This window comes from Columba livia, chromosome 3 (assembly GCF_036013475.1).
Source record: "Columba livia isolate bColLiv1 breed racing homer chromosome 3, bColLiv1.pat.W.v2, whole genome shotgun sequence".
In the NCBI taxonomy this organism is placed as follows: Eukaryota; Metazoa; Chordata; class Aves; order Columbiformes; family Columbidae; genus Columba; species Columba livia.
The window spans coordinates 1,775,347-1,798,237 of record NC_088604.1 but is presented as its reverse complement, the minus strand read 5'-3'; the positions used below and the strand labels follow the sequence as shown (position 1 = coordinate 1,798,237).

Here is a 22,891-nt window from a genome sequence, read left to right as displayed (position 1 = left end):
GGGGGGTGCCGGTCCATCCCCCGGCTGGGATGTGTTGGGGGGATGCAGATCAGGACTATATGGAGGTGCTTTGGGGTTCTTGCAGGGTTGATTTCTGAAGGAAACAACTCTGCACTCGCTCTCGTGACAGTAAAAAGAAACCGTTTGCTCCCTAATTCGTTCTCCTTCCCAAAGCAGGATCCTGCTCTAATTAGTCTAAATGATTCCCGGCCCTCCCCTGCCGTCCTCGGCGGGAAGCGCTGTGATAATCTGCTCGTTGCAGGGGGTTGGACTAGATGACCTTAAAGAGCCCCTTCCAACCCCAATTATTCTATGATTCTATCTCGTTTGATTCTATTCTTGATTCTATCTCATCAACCCAGGTTGGAAAATCCCCCCGCTTTGCATCCACCATACGGATCACATAGGGACCGTATATAAGCAACCCAGACCTGTTGAGTTCAAGCAGCTTCTCCTTTTCACCGGGTTTTGCTCCAACTGCACCCACTTTGTTGTTTTAATCTTTTGCTTCTAAATCCCTTTAATCACTTTGTCATCCAGGCTGCTCTTTTAGCGCGCGTTGTGACTATCTGTGTGCTGAGAAGGTGATCTCAGCTGGGCATAATCCTCTGTTTGCTTTGCTAATTACGCAGCGATCGCTCCTTAAAACCCCCGACCCTTCGTTCTCCGTCTCTGCTGACCGTGCCCAAGTATGCGGGAGCGCTGCATTTTGCGTTAGTTCCCATCCAACATTTCACCGGTGTTACCTGACTACTGTTAAATACTCATAACACCACCCCACCCCAGTAAATGGCAGTGGGAGCCGCTTCTCCCTGTACCTGAGGTTATTTCCCCCCACGGTTACTGATTAAAATTGTGTTTGACCGAGTTTCATTTTGTTTCTTGCCCGTATTTTTCAGCTCCCTGCGATGCTTCATAATCCATTTGTGCTCTCAGCGATGGTTACGTCTTTTCCAAATGTTGTGTTGTACACAACATTTGTGTTCATCCCTACAACATTTGGCTCATCCCTAATTAGGTTAATAAATGGCAGCGGGCTGAGCAGGGATCCTGTGAGCACCATCAGGTTCCCCGCACCGCTCAGGGATTTAGGATGTTCTCGGTGGTGCTCCGCAAACTGGTGGAAGAAGAGTTTGCATTGCGTCTTTCTATCAGTTATCTGCTCAAGAGCAAGATCTGACATGGTATATTCTTAGTTTTGATACGTTTTGGAAGCCCAGCCCGCTGAGGTGTTCAGGGAACATCAAGTATGCAGCTGTGGGTGACAACACTCTTCATCCCTTCGGGCAGCAAAATCATGCAGGATATATTCTAGAGGTTGGAACCTTTTCTTCATCCTTGCGAGGAGGAGGATGGTGACCCCATCCCACCTTCTACAGGCAGGTGAGAAGGTGGTTTCTACCCTGGACCAGGTGTGGTTGAGAAGCTGGTTGAGATCTTGTGGTCGCAAGTGGTCTCATGTAGCTCTAAAATCTGCCCAAATTGAAGGCAAACGTGCTGCTTCTGTCACACGTCACCCCTGCTTGGGTAGAGGATAATCACGGAGCTGGCGGCATCTTGAGGGTGTTTCTTCAACACCAGTAATCCAATTATCAAGGAAATTCCAATTCTCTTCGGTGGGTTTCATAAGGGTTTGTCTTCATTTAGAAGAGGTGTTAATGCTGCAGTTGTTTAAGCTGGATTTTTCTTTCTGTGTGGTTTTATTTTTCTAATATCTCCCTCTACAGCCTTTCAAAAGATTCACTTTCGGCAGAAAAGAGACCCCGTTCAGTGGACTTTTTTTGTTCTATCTTACTAATGGCTTTCCTTCTCCATTGAACAAGCTGCAGCACAGCACTTGGCTCGTCTCACTGCTCCGGTTAATGAATTAATGGTCAGTCCCGATGTCCTGGGGAGCAAACCCTTCTGCTCGTTGCACCACAGCCCCAATCCCTGTGAGCACTGGTAGGACCTTTAAAAATGGCCCAGTAGAGGTTTGCGTCTTCTCAAAGGCTGGGCAGAGAGGTGGTGGATGAAGCATCCCTGGAGACATCCCAGGCCAGGCTGGACGGGGCTCTGAGCAACCTGACCTGGTGCAGATGTCCCTGCTCATGGCAGGGGCTGGTCTAGATGATCTGCAAAGGTCCTTTCCAACCCAAACCTTTCTATGATAGTAACAAATTCCCATCCCTCCGAGACAGATGGGACCTTTGACCACCTTGCCCCTTTCTTTCCCACTAAGGACTATTATTGAGGGTTTCTTCATCGTCTCTTCTTCTCCACCCACTTAAGTCTCTTCACATCTTCACAGCTCCCATTTGCGATCCTCAACATTTCGCTTTCCTCTCACAGACAAGTCAAAGCTGGAGAACCTGAAGGAATAAAATGAACCTGCAGAGCAGTGTGAGCACCACAAGTCCTTGGGAGGGCTTAGGAGAAGCAGAGCAGAGGTGGACAGTAGAAACCAGAGGTCTCAGGTGGTGGGGGAGGCAGCAGAGGACCATTTGTCCTGTTGCTTGCACTGACCTTTGTTGGGTGGTGCCAGAAGCACCTGCAGATGCTGCCGGTGGTGGGACCACGCAGGAGAAAGCAGAAGCAATCCAAAGCGTTGGACTAAAAGCAGGAGAGATGTGAGTAAAGAATACAAAGTGAGAAAGAGCAAAATAAAAGGAAGAATTAAAACCGGCCAGAACTTCTGCTTGATACAATCACAACAACTCTTTTAGACATCTTCCAATGGTTAGAAGGTCATTAGATACGAGGTCTCAGCCTTCCCACCAATTCAGCTTCTTGGCATTTTTGGTCTTGTCAGTGGATGTATTTTATATTGAGCCAGCATATGGTGCCTTCCTTTCTGTCTGATCCACCAGGGCTCTGGAGTTTGCTCAAGCTCCTTGCTAAAACACGAAGGTACAGCTTGATCCGAGAGCTTCCCCAAACAAGGTTCCTCCACCAGTGAGTTTTTGCTGGGCTTGTGACTGAAATTGACCCAAAATAAAGACAGGATGATAGGCATCAATCGCTGGAGTTTAGGGAGGAATTCCACTTTGCCTCACTGCAGTGTAAAAGGTAATTAAATACGCTTTTTGCTCCAAAAGTGGGGAGCGCTGTGGCTGTTTGGGGGCGCCTGGAGCCGCCGTTTTGCATGGTACCTTCCCCAAAAAGTGTGGTTTGGATGCACATCTGGAAGATGACATTGCTGGATGTCCATCACCGGCGCTGCGGTGGCTCTCGCTGTGCTGCTGGAGTATTCGGTTTGTTCTTTAATCCACGCATTTGAGGTATCCGAGATATTATGCAAGTACAGAAACATGTAATAATGAAATTAGGGAGGTGTGTATATAGATAAATCCTAAAAAACGGGGTTTTCCACCAGGAAAAGCCACGACCATGCCAACAGCCAAGTGCCGTCTCTGCCGATGGGTTTCCCGTGCCGTGGTCCGACATACGATGTGCCGCTGCTTTCTTGTGAATTAAGTGATTTTTACGAGGCCACGTGTGCTGGCGCCGCAGTTTAATTTGCCCTACACGCGAACCTGATGTATTTGTACGCTCTGCCAAATACTTGCTTCTCCCCACAGAGAAAATTGTGTAATTGCAACATGTAATTCACGGGCGTAATATGAAACTAAGTGTGTAATGTTCTGTGACTGCGAGGGAATTAGCCTGATTTTTTCCCTTTCAGAAGCTGTATAAATTAACCCACTTTTCCTATCAGTTACTGGGAGAAAAGGTTGCGCTCCGTGCCATCCTGTTTTGTGTCTTATCTCTGCTGTGAACATTGCCAAGCGATGCTTGTTGGCATCAAGGGAAACTGCTCAAGGATGGCATCTAAATTGTATCTCCATTTCTGGCTTCACCTCGCTTTGTGTTTGCAACTTATTCTCGTTATTAGTGTGAAGCAATAGCAAAAAACAATTAATAATTATATTTTATTTTTGCATTAAAATAGCATGGTTCCTGCTTGTGGTGTAGAGAAGAACATCCTTTCGCGGAAATGGGATGGAGCTGTTGTAGCCAGCAAGTGTTGACCCCGGTAGAATCATAGAATATGGAATAGTTCGGGTTGGAAGGGACCTTCAAAGTAATCTAGTCCAATAGTTTGGTGTGGAAGGGGCCTTCAAAGTCATCTAGTCCAATAGTTTGGGGTGGAAGGGACCTTCAAAGGTCATCTAGTCCGATAGTTTGGGTTGGAAGGGACCTTCGAAGGTCATCCAGACCAATAGTTTGGGGTGGGAAGGGACCTTCAAAGGTCATCTAGTCCAATAGTTTGGGTTGGAAGGGGCCTTCAAAGTCATCTAGTTCAATAGTTTGGGGTGGAAAGGGCCTTCAAAGGTCATCTAGTCCAATAGTTTGGGTTGGAAGGGACCTTCGAAGGTCATCCAGTCCAATAGTTTGGGTTGCAAGGGGCCTTCAAAGGTCATCTAGTCCAATAGTTTGGGTTGGAAGGGGCCTTCAAAGTCATCTAGTCCAATAGTTTGCAGTGGAAGGGACCTTCAAAGGTCATCTAGTCCAATAGTTTGGGTTGGAAGGGACCTTCGAAGGTCATCCAGTCCAATAGTTTGGGTTGCAAGGGGCCTTCAAAGGTCATCTACTCCAATAGTTTGGGTGGGAAGGGACCTTCAAAGGTCATCTACTCCAATAGTTTGGGTTGGAAGGGGCCTTCAAAGTCATCTAGTTCAATAGTTTGGGGTGGAAAGGGCCTTCAAAGGTCATCTAGTCCAATAGTTTGGGTTGGAAGGGGCCTTCAAAGTCATCTAGTTCAATAGTTTGGGGTGGAAAGGGCCTTCAAAGGTCATCTAGTCCAATAGTTTGGGTTGGAAGGGACCTTCGAAGGTCATCCAGTCCAATAGTTTGGGTTGCAAGGGGCCTTCAAAGGTCATCTACTCCAATAGTTTGGGTTGGAAGGGACCTTCGAAGGTCATCTAGTCCAATAGGTTGGGTTGGAAGGGACCTTCGAAAGTCATCCAGTCCAGCCTCCCATGTGGGACCGTACCACAAGCCCTTGCTCTCGTGTGCTTTTTAAGCAGAACATTGCCATTTTTACCATCCGCTGACTAACTTTCCCTCCCTCTCCCTCATCATAGTGTCCTAAAAGGAAGTGGGCAACAAGAAAAATTATTTATTATTAAAATTATACCCACCAAACCTTGACCCACCTTCTCAGCGGGTTCCTCACGCTGCTGCTATTTCTTTCTAGTGCTATACGTACATTTATCTCACCTTTTACCAGCCTCACTGCTTCCAAACATATGAACCGTGCGTGATGGGGGTTATCTGGGACCGACAGCTCCAAAATGAAAAAGAATGAAAGAAATCCAAGCAGGATGGCACTTAAGCCCAGATCTTAAGGAAAGACTTAAACCCGAGTGCGTCCACCGCTGCAGAGACCACCGTGACCAGCCCATCGCTTGGCCGATGGTGCTCGTTCAACCCACGTAGGTTTAGTTTTCTGCTCCCGTGGATGGCTCTGTGTCCGCTAACAGCAATGGTTGAGTGTTTTTCTTCTGGTTTTTGAACATGGAAGTATCTGGATTCAAATGCAGAGTATGTGCTGACAAGGTGCGCTTTGGGAAAACAGCTGGTGGAAGAAGAAGTTTGAATTTCTGCTGGGCTTTTAATGAGGATAAAAAACAAAGCGGTTTTAATACTCGCAAATCTTTACACAGGCTTAAAATACCTGTTTGGAGTCATTTTCAAGGGAAAATAATGTGTTGTTATCCTTTTAAATGGACTTTTCCCATGGGTGGTGGAGTGGCTCAGTTGATATGGAGTTATGACCCATGAGTGGTGGGTTCCCATCTTATGTAGCACCGAGGCACCTGTCTCTTAAGTATCTTTATCTTTGAGTTGTCGTGCTGTTGATGTGAATTTAGGCTTGGTTTTGTCTAAGGTCTTGGCCAGAGGGTTGAAATGGAGGGAGAGCCACAGCTGTGACCAAGTGGGCACCTGGATTGACCCAACTCTTGGAGAGGAACCAGGCTCCTCGTCAAGAACATCATCATACGTGGCTATGGTTGCTTCTGATCTTTTGAGTCAGGAATTACCTTCTGAGGGAGACTGAAGAGAACCTATAACACACAGTGTTTTAGCAGCAAGCACTTGAGCCCATGCTCAAAGTTGGTGATAATTCATCTGCAGCATTTCAGTGCTCCAGAAATTAATGCGGTGAGGTGCAAGACAGCACCTTCTGAAGGCGTCGCTGCAACTGGTGGGCTCTGTTCCCTTCAACATTGATGACAGTGGCATGAGGTGGCTCATTCTTTGTAGTTTTCCTATATTTTTATACGGGGCTAGAAGGAAAAGTTTAGTTTCCATGTTTCTTCTTTCCCTTGCACCAGAGAGTCGTGGTCACTGGGGCAGAGTCCAGTTGAGGCCTGGATCTAGTGCAGTGTTTAGGGGTCACTGCTGGGGCCGGTATTATTGAATAAATTCATCAATTATTTGGATGAGTGACTGTCAGCAAGTTTGCTGGTGACACCAAGCTGGGAGGAGTGGTGACACTGGAAGCTGTGCTGCCATCAGAGACCTGGACAGGCTGGAGAGCTGGGCGGAAAAAATTCAATGAAATAGAACAAGGGCAAGTGTAGAGTCTTGAATCTGGGCAGGAACAACCCCAGGTTCCAGTGTAAGTTGGGGAATGACCTGTTGGAGAGCAGTGTAGGGGAAAGGGACCTGGGGGTCCTGGGGACAGCAGGGTGACCATGAGCCAGCACTGGGCCCTTGTGGCCAGGAAGCCAATGGTACCTGGGGTGGGTTAGAAGGGGGTGGTCAGTAGGTCAGAGAGGTTCTCCTGCCCCTCTGCTCTGCCCTGGGGAGACCACACCTGGAATCTTGTGTCCAGTTCTGGGCCCCTCGGTTCCAGCAGGACAGGGAACTGCTGGAGAGAGTCCAGCGCAGCCACCAAGATGCTGAAGGGAGTGGAGCATCTCCCGTGGGAGGAAAGGCTGAGGGAGCTGGGGCTCTGGAGCTGGACAAGAGGAGACTGAGGGGGGACTCATTCCTGGGGATCAATATGGAAAGGGGGAGTGTCAGGAGGATGGAGCCAGGCTCTTCTGGTGACAACCAGTGACAGGACAAGGGGCAATGGGTGCAAACTGGAACACAGGAGGTTCCACTGCAAGAGGAGAAGCAACTTGTTGGGGGTGAGGGTGGCAGAGCCTGGCCCAGGCTGCCCAGGGAGGTTGTGGAGTCTCCTTCTCTGCAGACATTCCAACCCGCCTGGACACCTTCCTGTGTAACCTCATCTGGGTGTTCCTGCTCCATGGGGGGATTGCACTGGATGAGCTTTTCAGGTCCCTTCCAATCTTTATATTCTTGGATTCTGTGATTTTGGGTTGATTTGGTGCCCTGTGGTTCTTCCAAACAACTCCAGAGCATCTCAGAAAGTAAATCCTAGAAAGACAGGAGAAGCATCAGAAGCTGTGGGTCATCCCTCCATGGTGCAGCATGGCTTTTACTGAGCTCATTCCTTTTATTTTTGCGGTGGGTTTTTTTTTTTGGCTTCCTATTTTCAAACTGTTTGTCCTCGTGGGAAGATTTGCAGAGGTAGATGCTGGGACAGAAGTTGGATGCCGGGGGGATAGAAAATCACGTGCGGTGACAGTCGCTGCCCCTCAGAGCGCACGATCTAATTAAGACAGACACCAGATGGCTACGACAGACAGATGTGGGTGAGCACCAGGTAACGAGGAGTTGATTGCAATTAGTGCAATAAGCAGCACTTCAATTATCTCCTGTCCGGTGTGTTTGTGGGGTGGGTTTTATAAGAAGAGCTTGGGAAAACAGCGGAGCGGCACGGCGGATTTCCAGAGGTCTCCTTAGGCATCAAGTATTGATTACCCACAGCTGGATTATTTGTTTTCCTCATGCTAAGGCAAAGCCCTTTCCCATATTTTCTCGGTTGTTTGTGAAACGAATCAGCTATTGGAATTATCTCCGGGCTAAAGGGGAATCGCTGCTGCGGGTCTGCGAGTTGTAAATGTGAGCGAGATGATGGGCGTATTAAAATTCACGCCTTCTCTTTGGATCGTCGCCTCTCTACACGTGATACTTAGTCTGCAGGACATTGATTTATGCACCTCTTTCCCTTCTTTTTGTTGTGTTTTTAGGGATTATGTAGAGAGCAAACACTTGCAGAGCTGATGTGCAACTGGCCGCTGCTTTTGTCCTTGAGGAATTCACTTGGATCTGTGTATTTTTGTTACCATATGCAAAATTCCCTTCAGACGGATAGGTTTGATTTTATGAGTTGTACAACCCGCTTTACCTTCCCAAAGCAAAGGATTTCTTGATGGAGAAGCTTGGATTTGGAGAGCAAAGCTCATCTTTTCCATTGTGCGGTATGAAGACATTTAGAGGGCTCAGAATTAGAATTAAAAGAAAAATGGGGCCCTGGAAGGTGGGATTAGTGTCCTGTCTCTCCACCCCGTTAGTATGAGGTTCACTCCTCCCCATGGCTGTTCTGCAGAGGACACAGGTCTGTAGGACCTAGGAATGAAGGATTTGATTCTTGGTGCTGGCTGGCCCACCATGGCCACCATGGGTGGTTGTGAATCATTGAATCATGGAATCACAGGATGGTTTGGGTGGGAAGGGACCTTCCCAGCTCCCCCAGTTCCCCCTGCCATGGGCAGGGACATCTTCACCAGCTCAGGTTGCTCAAAGCCCCATCCAGCCTGGCCTGGGATGTCTCCAGGGATGGTTCAGCCACCACCTCTCTGGCCAACCTGGGCCAGGCTCTCACCACCCTCAGCTCAAACAATTTCTTCCTTATATCTAGTCTGAATCTTCCCTCTTTTTGTTTAAAAGCGTCACCCCTTGTCCTGTCACAAGCCCAGGACCACTCTTATTCCCCATGGGCACAGCACCCTGTTGGGGTTTCCTACCTCATCTTCTGCAGAACCTCCTGCAGTGGTGAACACAGTATGGGTTTGGTGCCAGGAGTTCAGTTTTCCACTGGGATACATTTGGTTTCTTGGTTAGAGACAGGGAGCGAACCCACCACGGTCTCCAAGGTGGGAAGAGACCTTCAGCTCTGCCTCCATCTCCTCGTTTGGTCCTGAAGAGCAAAGAGCTCTTGGGAGGTTTGGTGCCAGCTCATGGTTCTCTGCTCGGTATGGGGACTTTGCACATCCAGGGTGCTCTTCACAAGAGGATCCAGAGCGGTTTGTAAATATTAAGTCAATTAATTCCCAGGGAAATACGAAGTCAATTAATTCCCGGGGGTTGCCAGCACTTGGGGAGCTGCTTGTTCAATAGTCAGTGAAAAAACAAAAGCCCTCATGGCAGGGGTGGGACTAGATGGGCTTTGAAGGTCCCTTCCAACCCAGACTGTTCTGTATTTCCCTCTGTGACCTGGGACAAGTCCCCGTCCCCCTGCCGCAGCCCCCGAGGGAGGGGAATAATGAGACAGAGAAGTGAAATTCATCTTCAGAAACGTTTTAAGCTGTCAAAATGTTAAATCTTTCATAACGTTAGTCTCTTGCACATCAGTCGAGTTTCTGATTGCTGCCTCTTAACCTGCATTGCATCAGCGATATTTAAACTTATTTCCCTCGTGGCACAGCAGGGGTTGGGGCATAGAAATGACCTGCCCGGAACCACCCAACCTGCCGTGGTCCTCTCTTCTCCATGCCGGTGGCAGTGGAGACCTTCTCCTGAAGGGTGGAGGCATCTCACGCGTCCTGCCCGTCCCCTGCCCATGGGTGCGGATGCGGGGAATTGAGACGCCAAGTTTTCGCTCCACCGCTTCCCCGAGCTGACAGCTTTTATTAGCCTGCTGCCTCCGCGGAGACGGCGATCATTAAGATTTCTGCACATCCCGCTTCTTGCCTAGCAAGGAAAGCAAACACCAGCCCACGAGGCTGGATGGACTTGGGGACATCGGAGCGTGCTGCTCTCTCCCTAAATTCATCCTCCTCCCAATGCCGTGGGCTCAGCTTAAAGAGGGGATGTGAGATCAATGAGGGTGGATCTCCCTTTGCCTTCAGCTTGAGGGTGGTGAGAGCCTGGCCCAGGTTGGGCAGAGAGGTGGTGGCTGAACCATCCCTGGAGACATCCCAGGCCAGGCTGGACGGGGCTCTGAGCAACCTGAGCTGGTGAAGATATCCCTGCTCATGGCAGGGGGGACTGGGCGAGATTCAATGGTCCCTTCCCACCCAAACCATCCTGTGATTTGATGATTCATCTCTCGTTTTCCCCAGTGAAAGTAAATCTATCTTTATCAGCTCCCTTCTCATCCAGCCTTATGACCACAGAGACATGGGCTCAAGGTAGGGTTGCTGCAGCCTCTTCTGCTGACCTTGAGCATGTTCCATCCAACCTTGACTTGAGCATGCTAAAATGTGGTCATTGTTCTAGGCTTCAGTATTCTAGCTTGAAAAACGGGAGAATACTACTACTGTAATCTTGTATTATTTACTAATTCCTAGGTTAACTTTTTTATATTTGTTGTATTTCCAAGTGTTTTCTCCTGACTGCTGTGCTTTGAAGAATCTCCTCTTCAAAGATGGGATTAACAGATGAAGTGTTTCATGTAGCTGAGGTTTTTGGGGACATCGATTAGAGGTGGACTCGACAGTGGTAGGTTAATGGTTGGACTCGATGATCTTAAAGGTCTTTTCCAACCAAAACGGTTCTATGATTCTATGATTCTGTGATTCTGTGGTTATTGTTAATATCATAACGTTGTTTGGTGCCATGAGAGGACATAACGGGAACCAAGACAAACCCAGTTGCTCATCCTTCCCAGTAACATGTGTTGGGTTGGGTGTCCCAGAGGGTCCATCTGGCAGCATCTCCACCAGGCTTGGGCAGAAGATGATGGACTTACAGACCAGGTGAGAGACAGGAGGAAACAAGGCAGGGAAATTGGGGTGAGGCTCCAAGAAAAGAAGATTTAGTTGGAAGGCAGATGTCTCTGCAGGCTGAAGTGATGCCATATGGATACTGGGATTCTTTTCCTCCTCCAAGGATTGTTGCACAAAACAGATGTGACATTTTTTTGGACAACTTCAGCCACCAAAAAAAACAACTTTTAATCAAGACTTTCCATCTCTCGCCTTATTTTCTGGAGGGTGAGGTCAGAACAGAAGTTCTATTTAAAAAACCCACCCCAAACCTGCCCCCACACGCAGAAGGTGAGCGAGTGATTCACTCCTCACCCGTTGCCTCTTCTCTCTCCACATCACAGCTCTGGCGTTTCTTCTGTAACCTGAAAAAGTTAATGAAATATATAAACAGGAAGGTTTGTTCTGCCCCCGGCGCTGAGAGGAGCAGCTGATGATGAACTTAGGAGGGGAACAATATAGATGTGTCCTTGCGACACTCCAAGTATGTTCTTAATTGCCTCTAATTGAGACTGCGTATGCACAGATGGGTTATATTTTGATGATAAATAGCTGTAATATAAGGGACTTTTCCAACATTGTTGTGTGCTTAAAAACAACCTAATTGTTTCTCTCTCAGTATGTTAGTATTATTTTGTAAGCATTTTTTTGGGGTCAAATTCATCCAAAATGTGGCAAATGCATTTTAGAAATAGGGAATTCTGTTAGAATGAAGTATTCAGTGGCCAGTTCCACCTTCCACACTGTCAGTTCAAATCATTGGGGCTATTTGTGTCTGCTAGAGGTAGCGATGGTCTTCGGGAAGCTATTGGAAATCCGGAGAGCAGAAGCATTAAGCCACAATAATTCACATCCTTTTTTGTTAATGCGGAAATTGCATTCATGTCGTGATCCCCAAAGCTGGGTTGGAATATTGATGTTGGCTGGTGCTTTGTTCTCCATATCAGGGCTCTGGTCTCTGCTGGGATATTCGTTAGCACCACAAAAATCAGCATCTTCTTCAGGTACACGCTCCAGTTTGACGTGTTGAGGGACGGATGGAAGAGGAGAAGAGGTTCTCCTGCCCCTCTGCTCTGCCCTTGGGAGACCACACCTGGAATCTTGTGTCCAGTTGTGGCCCCTCAGTTCCAGCAGGACAGGGAACTGCTGGAGAGAGTCCAGCGCAGCCACCAAGATGCTGGAGGGAGTGGAGCATCTCCCGTGGGAGGAAAGGCTGAGGGAGCTGGGGCTCTGGAGCTGGACAAGAGGAGACTGAGGGGGGACTCATTCATGGGGATCAAGATGGAAAGGGGGAGTGTCAGGAGGATGGAGCCAGGCTCTTCTGGTGACAACCAGTGACAGGACAAGGGGCAATGGGTGCAAACTGGAACACAGGAGGTTCCACTGCAAGAGGAGAAGCAACTTGTTTGGGGTGAGGGTGGCAGAGCCTGGCCCAGGCTGCCCAGGGAGGTTGTGGAGTCTCCTTCTGTGCAGACATTCCAACCCGCCTGGACACCTTCCTGTGTAACCTCATCTGGGTGTTCCTGCTCCATGGGGGGATTGCACTGGATGAGCTTTCCAGGTCCCTTCCAACCCCTGACATTCTGGGATTCTGTGAGAAAGAATAGGGTTGGAAATCAGAGATATTTTCATCTGTGTGGCCATGGGCAGGTCACTTGTGCTTCTTCTCCATTCCTCCTCTCTCTTCTTTTTTTTTTTCCTTCTGATTAGTCTTTTTGAGACTAATTAGTCTCTGGTGAGCAGATGCAGTGATGCATCAGGAGGGACCAGAGTCTAGTGCTGTATCCACGTCTGTGGACCAAGAAGCAGGGGAGCAACAACAACATGGAGATGGAGAACCACCTCTGAGAAGCTCCAAACCTTTGGCCTCGCTGGTGGCTGGAGCTCAGCCCTGGTTTAGCTGGAGCTCAGCCCTGGTTTAGCTGGAGCCGGGAGCTGCAGTCAGCATCGCAGGCACCGTTTTGCTGAACAAAAACCTCCACGTTTTGGGTTCGCACCATGTGATGTCTCTTCGGCCTCATCCATGTGCATCTGGAGGAGGGCGAGAGGCCAACGCTCTCTGCGTTGACGCAGCGCTTAGGTCTTGATCCTGCTGTGGTCAAACGTCAGATACGTGGGGTGAATTTGGGGGTTGCCTTGTGCAGTCACAGGGGTTGGACTCTGATCTTTGTGCGTCCCTTCCAACTCGGGACATTCTATGAGTCTGTGATGTCCTACGGAGCTTCATTGAGCGAGCGGCACCATTGGGGACACCAACAACATTTTATATTGTTCCTTAATATATATATTTTTTGGTGGAGGAGCAATCAGTTCATCAGAGGTCTGCATTGGAGAGACCCTGCATTAAACCTGGAGAGCTCATCCCCTCCCCAGCCTGAACTAATTAGCCTGTGTTTATTACCATCCCATCTCCTTCCTCTGCCTGTTTGGCTTCCAAAGCCAGCAGAATATTCACGTTTTTACAACAAGCCCATGTTTAGAAATCAGGGTTCTGCCTTTCACCTCGGCAGGAGACGTCCCCTGGTCGTGCCCTGACCCACCGGGACTTCCAAACCAAGTCACCCCCGTTATTTTTAGACCAAATGACATTTTTCAACTTGTCAGCCCTGGCAAGTTTTGCTGTAAAATAAACGACTTCTACAATAAAAAAGAAACATTGAGTGTATTACATCAAGGGCTTAACTCGAGCCAAGGATTTCAGCTCAGGCTGCGATGTTGTCCTTAGTTCACCTCTCTAGGACATATGGTCGCTCTTGCCAACCCACGGTCCTGCAGTGGAGCATCCTGGTGGGACGGTCGACTTTACCTGCCCTATCACCGCGCATTTTTTCCTTTAATTCAGTTGCCGAGAGGAAAGATCAGGACCTGTCAGAGCAACAACACTTCCAGAGACTCAGTGTTTTGGTGAGAGCGAGTTAAACCTTCAAGGAGGTTTAAACCCCGGGAAGCTTGGCTGAAACCTCAGCAATCCCTTCTCACCCAGAGCAGATGATGCAGCACTTTTAGTTTTCCAGTCTAAATTTTTCAAGAGTTTGCTGGTTTTCCCCCCTTCCTTATATTTGCTTTGGCATCGTTCCTTCTTGCCAACGTGCCGAAGACGCGGGGGATGAACCCGGATCCCTGGTCCTGGCTGCCTTGCTGGCGCTGCTCAGGGTTTCCGTGGACGAGCTCTCGTGCCTGCGGCACCGGTCGCCTGCACTGATCTTGCTGAAATGCTTTCAGTAACCGCGTTCGCCTTAGCACCGGTGACACACGTGTTAGCAGAACTGCCTGTGTGCTGCTGAAAAACAGGCTCTTTCCCCATAGCACAGATATTTCACTTATTTTGGAGTGGAGGTGTTCAATGCTGAACATGGAGGTGGGTCATTGGGGACCCAAAATGTGTAGCACCCCATGGAGTACTCAGTTGTAGGGGATAATGAAGCTGGTAATGCTGGTTTTCATCAAGTCACAGGGTGGTTTGGGTTGAAGGGACTTTGAAACCTCCCCCAGTTCCCCCTGCCATGAGCAGGGACATCTGCACCAGCTCAGGTTGCTCAGAGCCCCGTCCAGCCTGGCCTGGGATGTCTCCAGGGATGGTTCATCTACCACCTCTCTGGCCAACCTGGGCCAGGCTCTCACCACCCTCAGCACAAACAATTTCTGCATCATGTCTGGCCTGAATCTCCCTCCTTTAGTTTAAAAGCATCACCCCTTGTCCTGTCACAAGCCCAGGACCACTCTTATTCCCCATGGGCACAGCACCCGGTTGGGGTTTCCTACCTCATCTTCTGCAGAACCTCCTGCAGTGGTGAACACAGTATGGGTTTGGTGCCAGGAGTTCAGTTTTCCACTGGGATACGTTTGGTTTCTTGGTTAGAGACAGGGAGCGAACCCACCACGGTCTCCAAGGTGGGAAGAGACCTTCAGCTCTGCCTCCATCTCTTCGTTTGGTCCTGAAGAGCGAGGAGCTTCTGTGCTGAGGACCCAGAGCTGGACCAGCACTGCAGGGGGGTCTCACCAGAGCGGAGCAGAGGGGCAGAATCCCTCCAAACCTGCTGCTCACGGGGCTGGGGACGCAGCCCAGGACACGGGTGGTTTCTGGCTTTTAATACAAACACTGGGGTCTTCAAGCAAGCAGAAGAGATGCCCACAGCTGTGTCCATCCCTCTGCGCTGCGCTGGGGTCAGGAGGAGCTGGTCTGAAGGTGTGCTCTGGGTCTCTGAGGACTTTCAAAAGCTGGTGGGACTCAAATTGTCACCTGTCTGATCCGGAGATGTCTGAGCCGGCACCGGTGGCTTGTGATGAGCAGCAGCCTTGTGCCGGTCCGGGCACAGGGTGGGAGATGTTGGAGCACTAAAGGCATCTCACCGTGCTTTCGGGCAGGCTGATAAACCCTGGGGAGAACCTGGGCTGGGGGACTGTGGTTGCACCTTCTTGGGTTTGTTTTATCACAATCCATCAGCAGTTTAATCCTTGTTAAAATTCCAGCTTTTAGAAAATAATGGAAGAAATGAAGAACTTAGTCCATTTACTCTCTAAACGTCTACCTTCTTGTCCAGGATCCTGTTGCTTTATTTGTCAGAGAATGTGTCTTCTCACAATGATACACACTTTGAAAGTCGTAAAATAAAGAAAGAATTTGGAAGGGGCATTATCCAATATTGGATTATTGTGGTTACTGAATGAAAAATCACTGAATGGCTTTAGAAAAGCAAGGGAAGCAACATGTAGAGCTGATTTGTTTTCTGGAGAAGCTCCGTGCCTTGTTTACCGTGTTGTATGAGGTTTGGTGCTTAGTCCCATGTAGGCAGTTGGAATGGTCTGGCTGAGTTCTCAGCTTGGAGAGTGTCAAGGTCTTTGGCCAAACTTCTTTAATAGTAACCAGAAAGAAGCTTTAATTTGTTTTCTTGCCCTTATTTGGTTTACACAGTATTTTATTCAGTTAAATCAAAATGCGTAATTCATTTTTAAGGAGAATTCACACATGGGATACTGCAACGTTGAAGTCCTTGTGACTTCTGGACCATGTTCATTTGCTTGAACCTCTTGTTTGCCACAGCATGGACTAGTTTACCCAACATCTGTTGAAATTACAGCCAAAAAATAAGGGTGAAATGTCCGTGTGTTGGCGAGAGCTGGAACCCAGGAGGTGCCCAGCGTTGGGACGGGCCAAGGACCGGCCGTGGTGGGAAGGATGGGGCCGGGAGGGCCGTGCATGGGTGGCACCTAAGCAGAAGGTGGGGACGGGGTTCGTGGGAGGGTGTCACATCCCGTTAAAGAGATGAGTCAATTTGCAGCTCTAATTAAAGCCCGGGCTGTGTGCTATGGGGAAAGGAGGTGGTGGGGGAGCAGGCACGGGGACACAATGCGAGGGGTGGAGTGTCCTCTGGCAGCCGTGAGTCAGAGGAACTGGGGGGAGAGGGCACAAGATCCAAAGATGGGCTGAAGGAGGAGGAAATGAAATACAAGCAATCAAACACATGTAAACAAAGCATTGGAACGAGCCCGTGTTTAGATGGTTGTTAAAATGTTACAAGGCCAGGAAGGTAAAATCTGTGGGGATACGGGGAAGAGCTCAGTCTGTGACATAAGGAAGACGGTGCTGGTGTGAGGGCTTGCTTGGCCAACCGGTGACCAGGGGACACGGAAAAGAGGGTGATGTGATCACTTGGTGTCTTCCCTTTGTGCCATTTTCTACACAAATGAGGCATCGATTCAAGAAGAAAGATTTGTGTTGGGTTGGTTACTTCTTCAGAGGTCGCTTGGTCGCTGATGACACCAAGCTGGGAGGAGTGGTGACACTGGAAGCTGTGCTGCCATCCAGAGACCTGGACAGGCTGGAGAGCTGGGCGGGGAAAATTTAATGAACTAGAACAAGGGCAAGTGTAGAGTCTTGAATCTGGGCAGGAACAACCCCAGGTTCCAGTGTAAGTTGGGGAATGACCTGTTGGAGAGCAGTGTAGGGGAAAGGGACCTGGGGGTGCTGGGGACAGCAGGGTGACCATGAGCCAGCACTGGGCCCTTGTGGCCAGGAAGCCAATGGTACCTGGGGTGGGTTAGAAGGGGGTGGTCAGTAGGTCAGAGAGGTTCTCCTGCCCCTCTGCTCTGCCCTGGGGAGACCACACCTGGAATATTGTGTCCAGTTGTGGCCCCTCAGTTCCAGCAGGACAGGGAACTGCTGGAGAGAGTCCAGCGCAGCCACCAAGATGCTGGAGGGAGTGGAGCATCTCCCGTGGGAGGAAAGGCTGAGGGAGCTGGGGCTCTGGAGCTGGACAAGAGGAGACTGAGGGGTGACTCATTCCTGGGGATCAAGATGGAAAGGGGGAGTGTCAGGAGGATGGAGCCAGGCTCTTCTGGTGACAACCAGTGACAGGACAAGGGGCAATGGGTGCAAACTGGAACATAGGAGGTTCCACTGCAAGAGGAGAAGCAACTTGTTGGGGGTGAGGGTGGCAGAGCCTGGCCCAGGCTGCCCAGGGAGGTTGTGGAGTCTCCTTCTGTGCAGACATTCCAACCCGCCTGGACACCTTCCTGTGTAACCTCATCTGGGTGTTCCTGCTCCATGGGGGGATTGCACTGCATGAGCTTTCCAGGTCCCTTCCAACCCCTACCATTCTGGGATTCTGTGTTGCTGTGATGTTTCCTGGCTCTGTAGTGGATGAACCGCTTCTCCCACAGCCACCAGAACCTTGTCCTGACCCTGTCTGTCTTTGATTCCAGGTGCAAAGTAGGTCAACCAACATGAGTGGCCTTGGGGACAGCTCAACGGACCCTGCCAACCCCGACTCCCGCAAGAGGAAAGGTTCACCCTGCGACACAGCCCAGAGGTACGTGCGCCGCTCCCCATCCGTCCCCGGTCGCGGCTACTTTGTCATTCCCACCGCGTCGCTCCGTCCCGTCTGCTCGAGCAGATGGAGCCGGGTTGCAGCCGCTCGGAAACGTTCACACTTCCCACCAGAACTTCGCTTTGCTTTTAGCGGTGGCTGCGGTGGAAGATGGAGCACGATGGAAATGCGGCTCCCCATCTGCTCCGCTTGTTGTTAGGTGGCAAATGATAATTTGAAGGCTGGTTATCAAAGTTAATGTATTGATTTTATAAACGGAGAGTGCTCAGAGCAATAGGAAAGCTTTCTCAGGGTAAATCTGGGGTAAATCTGTGAGGTCTGCAGATCATCCCAAACCTTCTGCCTCTACACACAAGATTCCCAAGAAATCCTTATTTTTGTAATATTCAGGAAGGCCGGTGGAGACCTTGCTCCAGGGTGCAGTTACAGAACAGAGAACATTCCTGTCTGAAATATCTCATTTCTGTGTGCTCGTGCAGACTGTTTCAAAGCTCAGCTCGCTGCAGAAAGGCGCCTTTTGCTTAGGACCGAACCTTCCCGTCCCAGCTACCTCACCACCTCACGTAAGACTCCGAATTCATGGGTGGAGGCGGCTGTGATCTCCTTCCACTGGCTTTTCCAGGCTCCCTGTATATCCCATGTGCCTTTTTCCGTGGCGATACAGTCTGTTAGTAAGGATGAGTGTTAAGTGCTGCTGCTGACTCCATGTCTCTGCTGCCTCGGATGCGGTTTTGCTCGTCGTCGCAGAATATTGATGCACCGAGCAAACCCCAGGTGGATTTTCTATCATTTACAGCTCATACATGATATTCTAGATGATAAATGTAAAGGCTACGGTGTTCCAGTAGAGAGACATTAAGTGGCTGGTTGAGGATTTCTGTTTATTGCACTTTCTGGTTCTGTTGAGCTCACACACCTTATAAAGACTCGGCAGTTCATGTGTCATTAGAGGACTCATAATTTCAGAACATGTTTTGATGGCACTTGTAGCTGTCTTATTCCTACCAAATACACCTGTCATCATGTGAAATGTTTCCCCCTTCTGGATGAGTCATTTGGGTCAGAGCTCTGCAGCCCTCGCTGCCGTCTCCAGCCTGGTCTCCAAACTGGTCCTCACCACGAAGGTGAGTGTGGGGTGAAGCTCTTGGTCCTTGGGTCCCCATGGGCAACTCTCCTTGAAGGAACAGCTCTCCCAAGTAGCAAGTGATGGGGTGAGAGGAAACGGCCTCAAGTTGCGCCAGGGGAGGTTGAGGTTGGATGTGGGAACAATTTCTTCCCCAAAGGGCTGTGGGGCATTGGAACAGGCTGCCCAGGGCAGTGCTGGAGTCACCAGCCCTGGAGGGTTGGACAGACGGACATGAGGTTCTCAGGACATGGGGCAGTGCCTGGGTTGGGGTAATGGTTGGACTGGATGATCTTGAGGGTCTTTTCCAACCAAAACAATTCTATGATTCTGTGGATGAGCACACACCTGGCTTTGCTTCATCTGCTCTGCCTTTGGGAAGCAGATCTCTTGTGCTTTGTTCCCTAACCCCTAAGCACCCCAAGAAAACCTTCTGCTGCCAACACCAGGAGTCTTTCAAAATATATAGGGTGAGATCGTAGAGAAGCAGAAACTTCTGGATGAAGGATTCTCCTTCCTGTCCAAGCACCATGAGCTTTTACATCCGCAAAGCACCTACGGGCATTTTTGGATGTGTTGACTCACGTACTTGTCATTGGGTTGACCATCCAACCCCGAACTCTGGAGCTGAAGCATGTTACCAAAATCCTCACCTGCATCTTCCTTCTTTCAGACCGTGTCCCGACTGGCAGCCGCGCTGGGGAGGGACCTCGTCCTCCTCCCTGGCTGACCAGGCCCCTCCGGAACGTCCTCCGGAGCAAAGTGAACTTCAAAACTCCTTTGTTAAAATCTGGAAGGTTTAACTATTGCTATTGATGATACTTGGGACTCATAAAGAACAGCCCACTGCTGTAATATTCTCATGATGCTTTTATGTAAGGAAAATTGGCCAATTCTCCCTCCTACAATTTGAAAGTTGCCACAGCAACAGCGACATTAAGGGTTTTCATGAAATGAGCTCACCCACAACAGAAGGGGTTTTTTTCTTCTCCCCTCTGCTATTGCTTTTTTGTTCAGGGGGAGAGCGAGGAATTAATGTGACTTAACTAAAATACTCACTCGAGAAGCATTTGCCTGCCTGTTGCTGGGGAACGTGCCAGCGCGGGTGTCACCGATACCTGCGCTAGAAGAGACCGAGGTCCATGGCTGGACCCAGCACTTCTGCAGCAGATGAACATCCAGCCTACGTCCATTAAGCTGTTTTTGCTGCCTGTTGTCCCTTGTCACCCCTTGGCAGCCCCTGCCAGGGACGTGAGGGCTCCTGCAGCTGCCCAAGCCCGTTGCAGAGGAGCTTCCAGGTTGCACCACAGAAGGTCTCGCTTGAGGACTTCATGAGGTGGCCCAAGCAGAAACATGGCTTGTTGGGGGGGTTGGACTAGATGAGCTTTGAGGTCACAGAATCCCACAATCCCATAGTGTCAGGGGTTGAAGGGCTCTGGAAAGCTCATGCAGTGCAATCCCCCCATGGAGCAGGAACACCCAGATGAGGTTACACAGGAAGGTGTCCAGGCGGGTTGGAATGTCTGCACAGAAGGAGACTCCACAACCTCCCTGGGCAGCCTGGGCCAGGCTCTGCCACCCTCACCCCAAACAAGTTTCTTCTCAAATTTAAGTGGAACCTCCTGTGTTCCAGTTTGCACCCACTGCCCCTTGTCCTGTCACTGGTTGTCACCAGAAGAGCCTGGCTCCATCCTCCTGACACTCCCCCTTTCCATCTTGATCCCCATGAAGGAGTCCCCCCTCAGTCTCCTCTTGTCCAGCTCCAGAGCCCCAGCTCCCTCAGCCTTTCCTCACATGGGAGATGCTCCACTCCCTTCCAACCCAACCTTTCAGGTCACTTCCAACCCAAACTATTCTGTGATTCTCCACACTCACAGCTGACTTTGCCTTTTGTTTTTTCTTTCTTTTTAAATTCTGCTTCCCCGCTGAGTTAAAGTAGGATGCGGGATTCCTGTTGCTCTGCTGGGCAGCCCCACCACTGTGGGCAGGAGGAATCAGAATCACAGAATGTCCTGAGCTCGAAGGACCCACCAGGATCATTGAGTCCAACTGCTGTCCCTGCACAGGACACCCCACAGGTCACCCCGTGTGTCTGAGGACGGTGTCCAGTCTCTTGTTGAACACTGTCAGGTTGGGGCTGTGACACCTCCCTGGGGAGCCTGTTCAGTGTCCAGCACCTCTGGGGGAAGAACCTTTTCCTCATGTCCAGTCTAAACCCTGGCACATCTTCTGCCATTCCCTGGGTTCTGTCACTGTCACAGAGAGAAGAGCTCACCCTGCCCCTCCTGCTCCTGCTGGTGAAGCTGTAGACCACGATGAGGTCTCCTCAGTCTCCTCCAGGCTGAACAAAGCCAGGCACTTCAGCCTCTCCTCATACGGCTTCCTCTCCAAACCCCGCACCAACTCCGGAGCCCTAAGGAGGAGCGAGATGATGGAGGATGAACGTGGGAGCCAAGGGGAGGTTCCTCACGAAGATTCAGCCCTGCAGTCATCAGATATTTTCATGGGAAAGCAATTTTAATCAGCAGAACAATCCCCAAGAGACAACATCAACCTGTCAGACCTGGGTATTGAGCTAATAATGGGGAATTAGGAACAAATAAAGAAACATCTGTGCAGCCTGAGGAGCTCCTAGAGGGGAGGGCTGGGGTTGTCCCAAACCCTTTTGGTCACATGTGGTTTCCGAAGGGTCTCGACAGAGTTCTCAGGGTATATTCACGCTCTTCCTGAAGCCTTTGGCTGTTGGTGGAGTTTGTTTGGCCACGTAGCACAAGCCAGAGCTCAATGCGGTGGGACACAGGTCTACCGAGCTGGACTTCTGGAATTGGCTTTTCTAACCGGTGTTTTCTCAGCCCATGCATGTGCGGTGGGGCCAGGAACATCTCACCATGACCACAGGCATCTCAGCAGCTTCTCGGTGTCCAGTAAATAACAGGGATTTTCAGGCAATACTTCTTGCTGGGCATCCTGTGGAAGTTGTAGCAACCTGCCAAAAGGCATCACAACCGGTGTAGAGCCATGTTGGGCATTCTGCACTGTCCTCATTTCATCCCGTGGTTGATGCAGAGGAAGATATTTAGGGAAAATGTGTCTGTCCCACATATACAGTTCATTTGGGTGGCTTTGATTCTTATAATGCTTTAGTAGAGGAATATGTTACCGTGTCCACAGTGCCATGTCATAGCACGTAAATGACATATTCTCCATTCCCAGAATTTGGGAATAGTTGGTGGGAGAGCGCTTGGCATCTGCAGCCGCCAGGAGCTGATAGAAAATCTGCTTTCACTGCGGCAAAAAGGGAGATCTCATGAATATTTCTCATCTTCCTCTTGTCACCGTCGATTCAGGTTTTCACTTTGGTGAACCCTGGTGAATATTGTTAACCTTTACGTGTGTGAATTGAGGATTAAACTTGTCAACAGCTGGAATAGTGGCTATTTTTGATGATTTTTGTTATAACTATTTTTGAGAGGAAGGCGGAGTCCTGAATGTTATAGATCTGGTTTTTGGGGGTGTCTGGCTAGCCCTATGTATCATTAATTTTGTTCATCTTTGTGTGCACAAAAATACATACAAAAGCCTGAACGAACTCCCCGGTATTTTGGATCTATTCGGATTATGCCACGGTTGTCACTTTGGCCACTCTTTATATTTTTGGGTTCTTGTCCAGTACCCAAGTGTGACCAGACTGAACAGTAGGGAAAAAACCCATTAATATGACTTATATTTTGTTTTCTTTCTGTAACAGCAATGAAAAGCGCCGACGGGAGCAGGAGAACAAATACTTGGAGGAGCTGGCGGAGCTGCTGTCTGCAAACATCGGGGACATCGACACGCTGAGTGTCAAACCTGACAAATGCAAGATCCTGAAGAAGACGGTTGATCAGATCCAGCAGATGAAGAGGTTGGAGCAAGGTAAGGCCGCAGGTTCTCCTGGCACCCAATTGCACCCGATAATCGGGATGTAATTAGTGAAAAATCAGGACGTAATCATTCCACTTGCGATCGTTTTCCTTCTCCCGCTTTTACAGAAGCATTAATAGGGAAGGGGATGTTTCATCTCCGGCGCTTGGCTTGTTTGAGGTACCACCTTTGTTTCTGGTGCAAGGTGG

The 22,891-nt window shown here is 49.6% G+C and overlaps 1 protein-coding gene across 8 annotated transcripts in view; it reads left to right on the top strand.

The window, feature by feature from the left end:
* The window catches only part of NCOA1 (nuclear receptor coactivator 1), a 189,314-nt gene that overhangs the window by 102,329 nt on the left and 64,094 nt on the right, over nucleotides 1–22,891 (top strand). For all 8 annotated transcript variants that reach the window (XM_065055538.1, XM_065055534.1, XM_065055540.1 and 5 more), the window contains 2 exons: nucleotides 17,532–17,638; nucleotides 22,528–22,694. In XM_065055538.1, coding sequence (XP_064911610.1) covers nucleotides 17,553–17,638; nucleotides 22,528–22,694 — 253 coding nt within the window. In that variant the 5' untranslated portion in view covers nucleotides 17,532–17,552. The remainder of the gene's footprint in view (nucleotides 1–17,531; nucleotides 17,639–22,527; nucleotides 22,695–22,891) is intronic.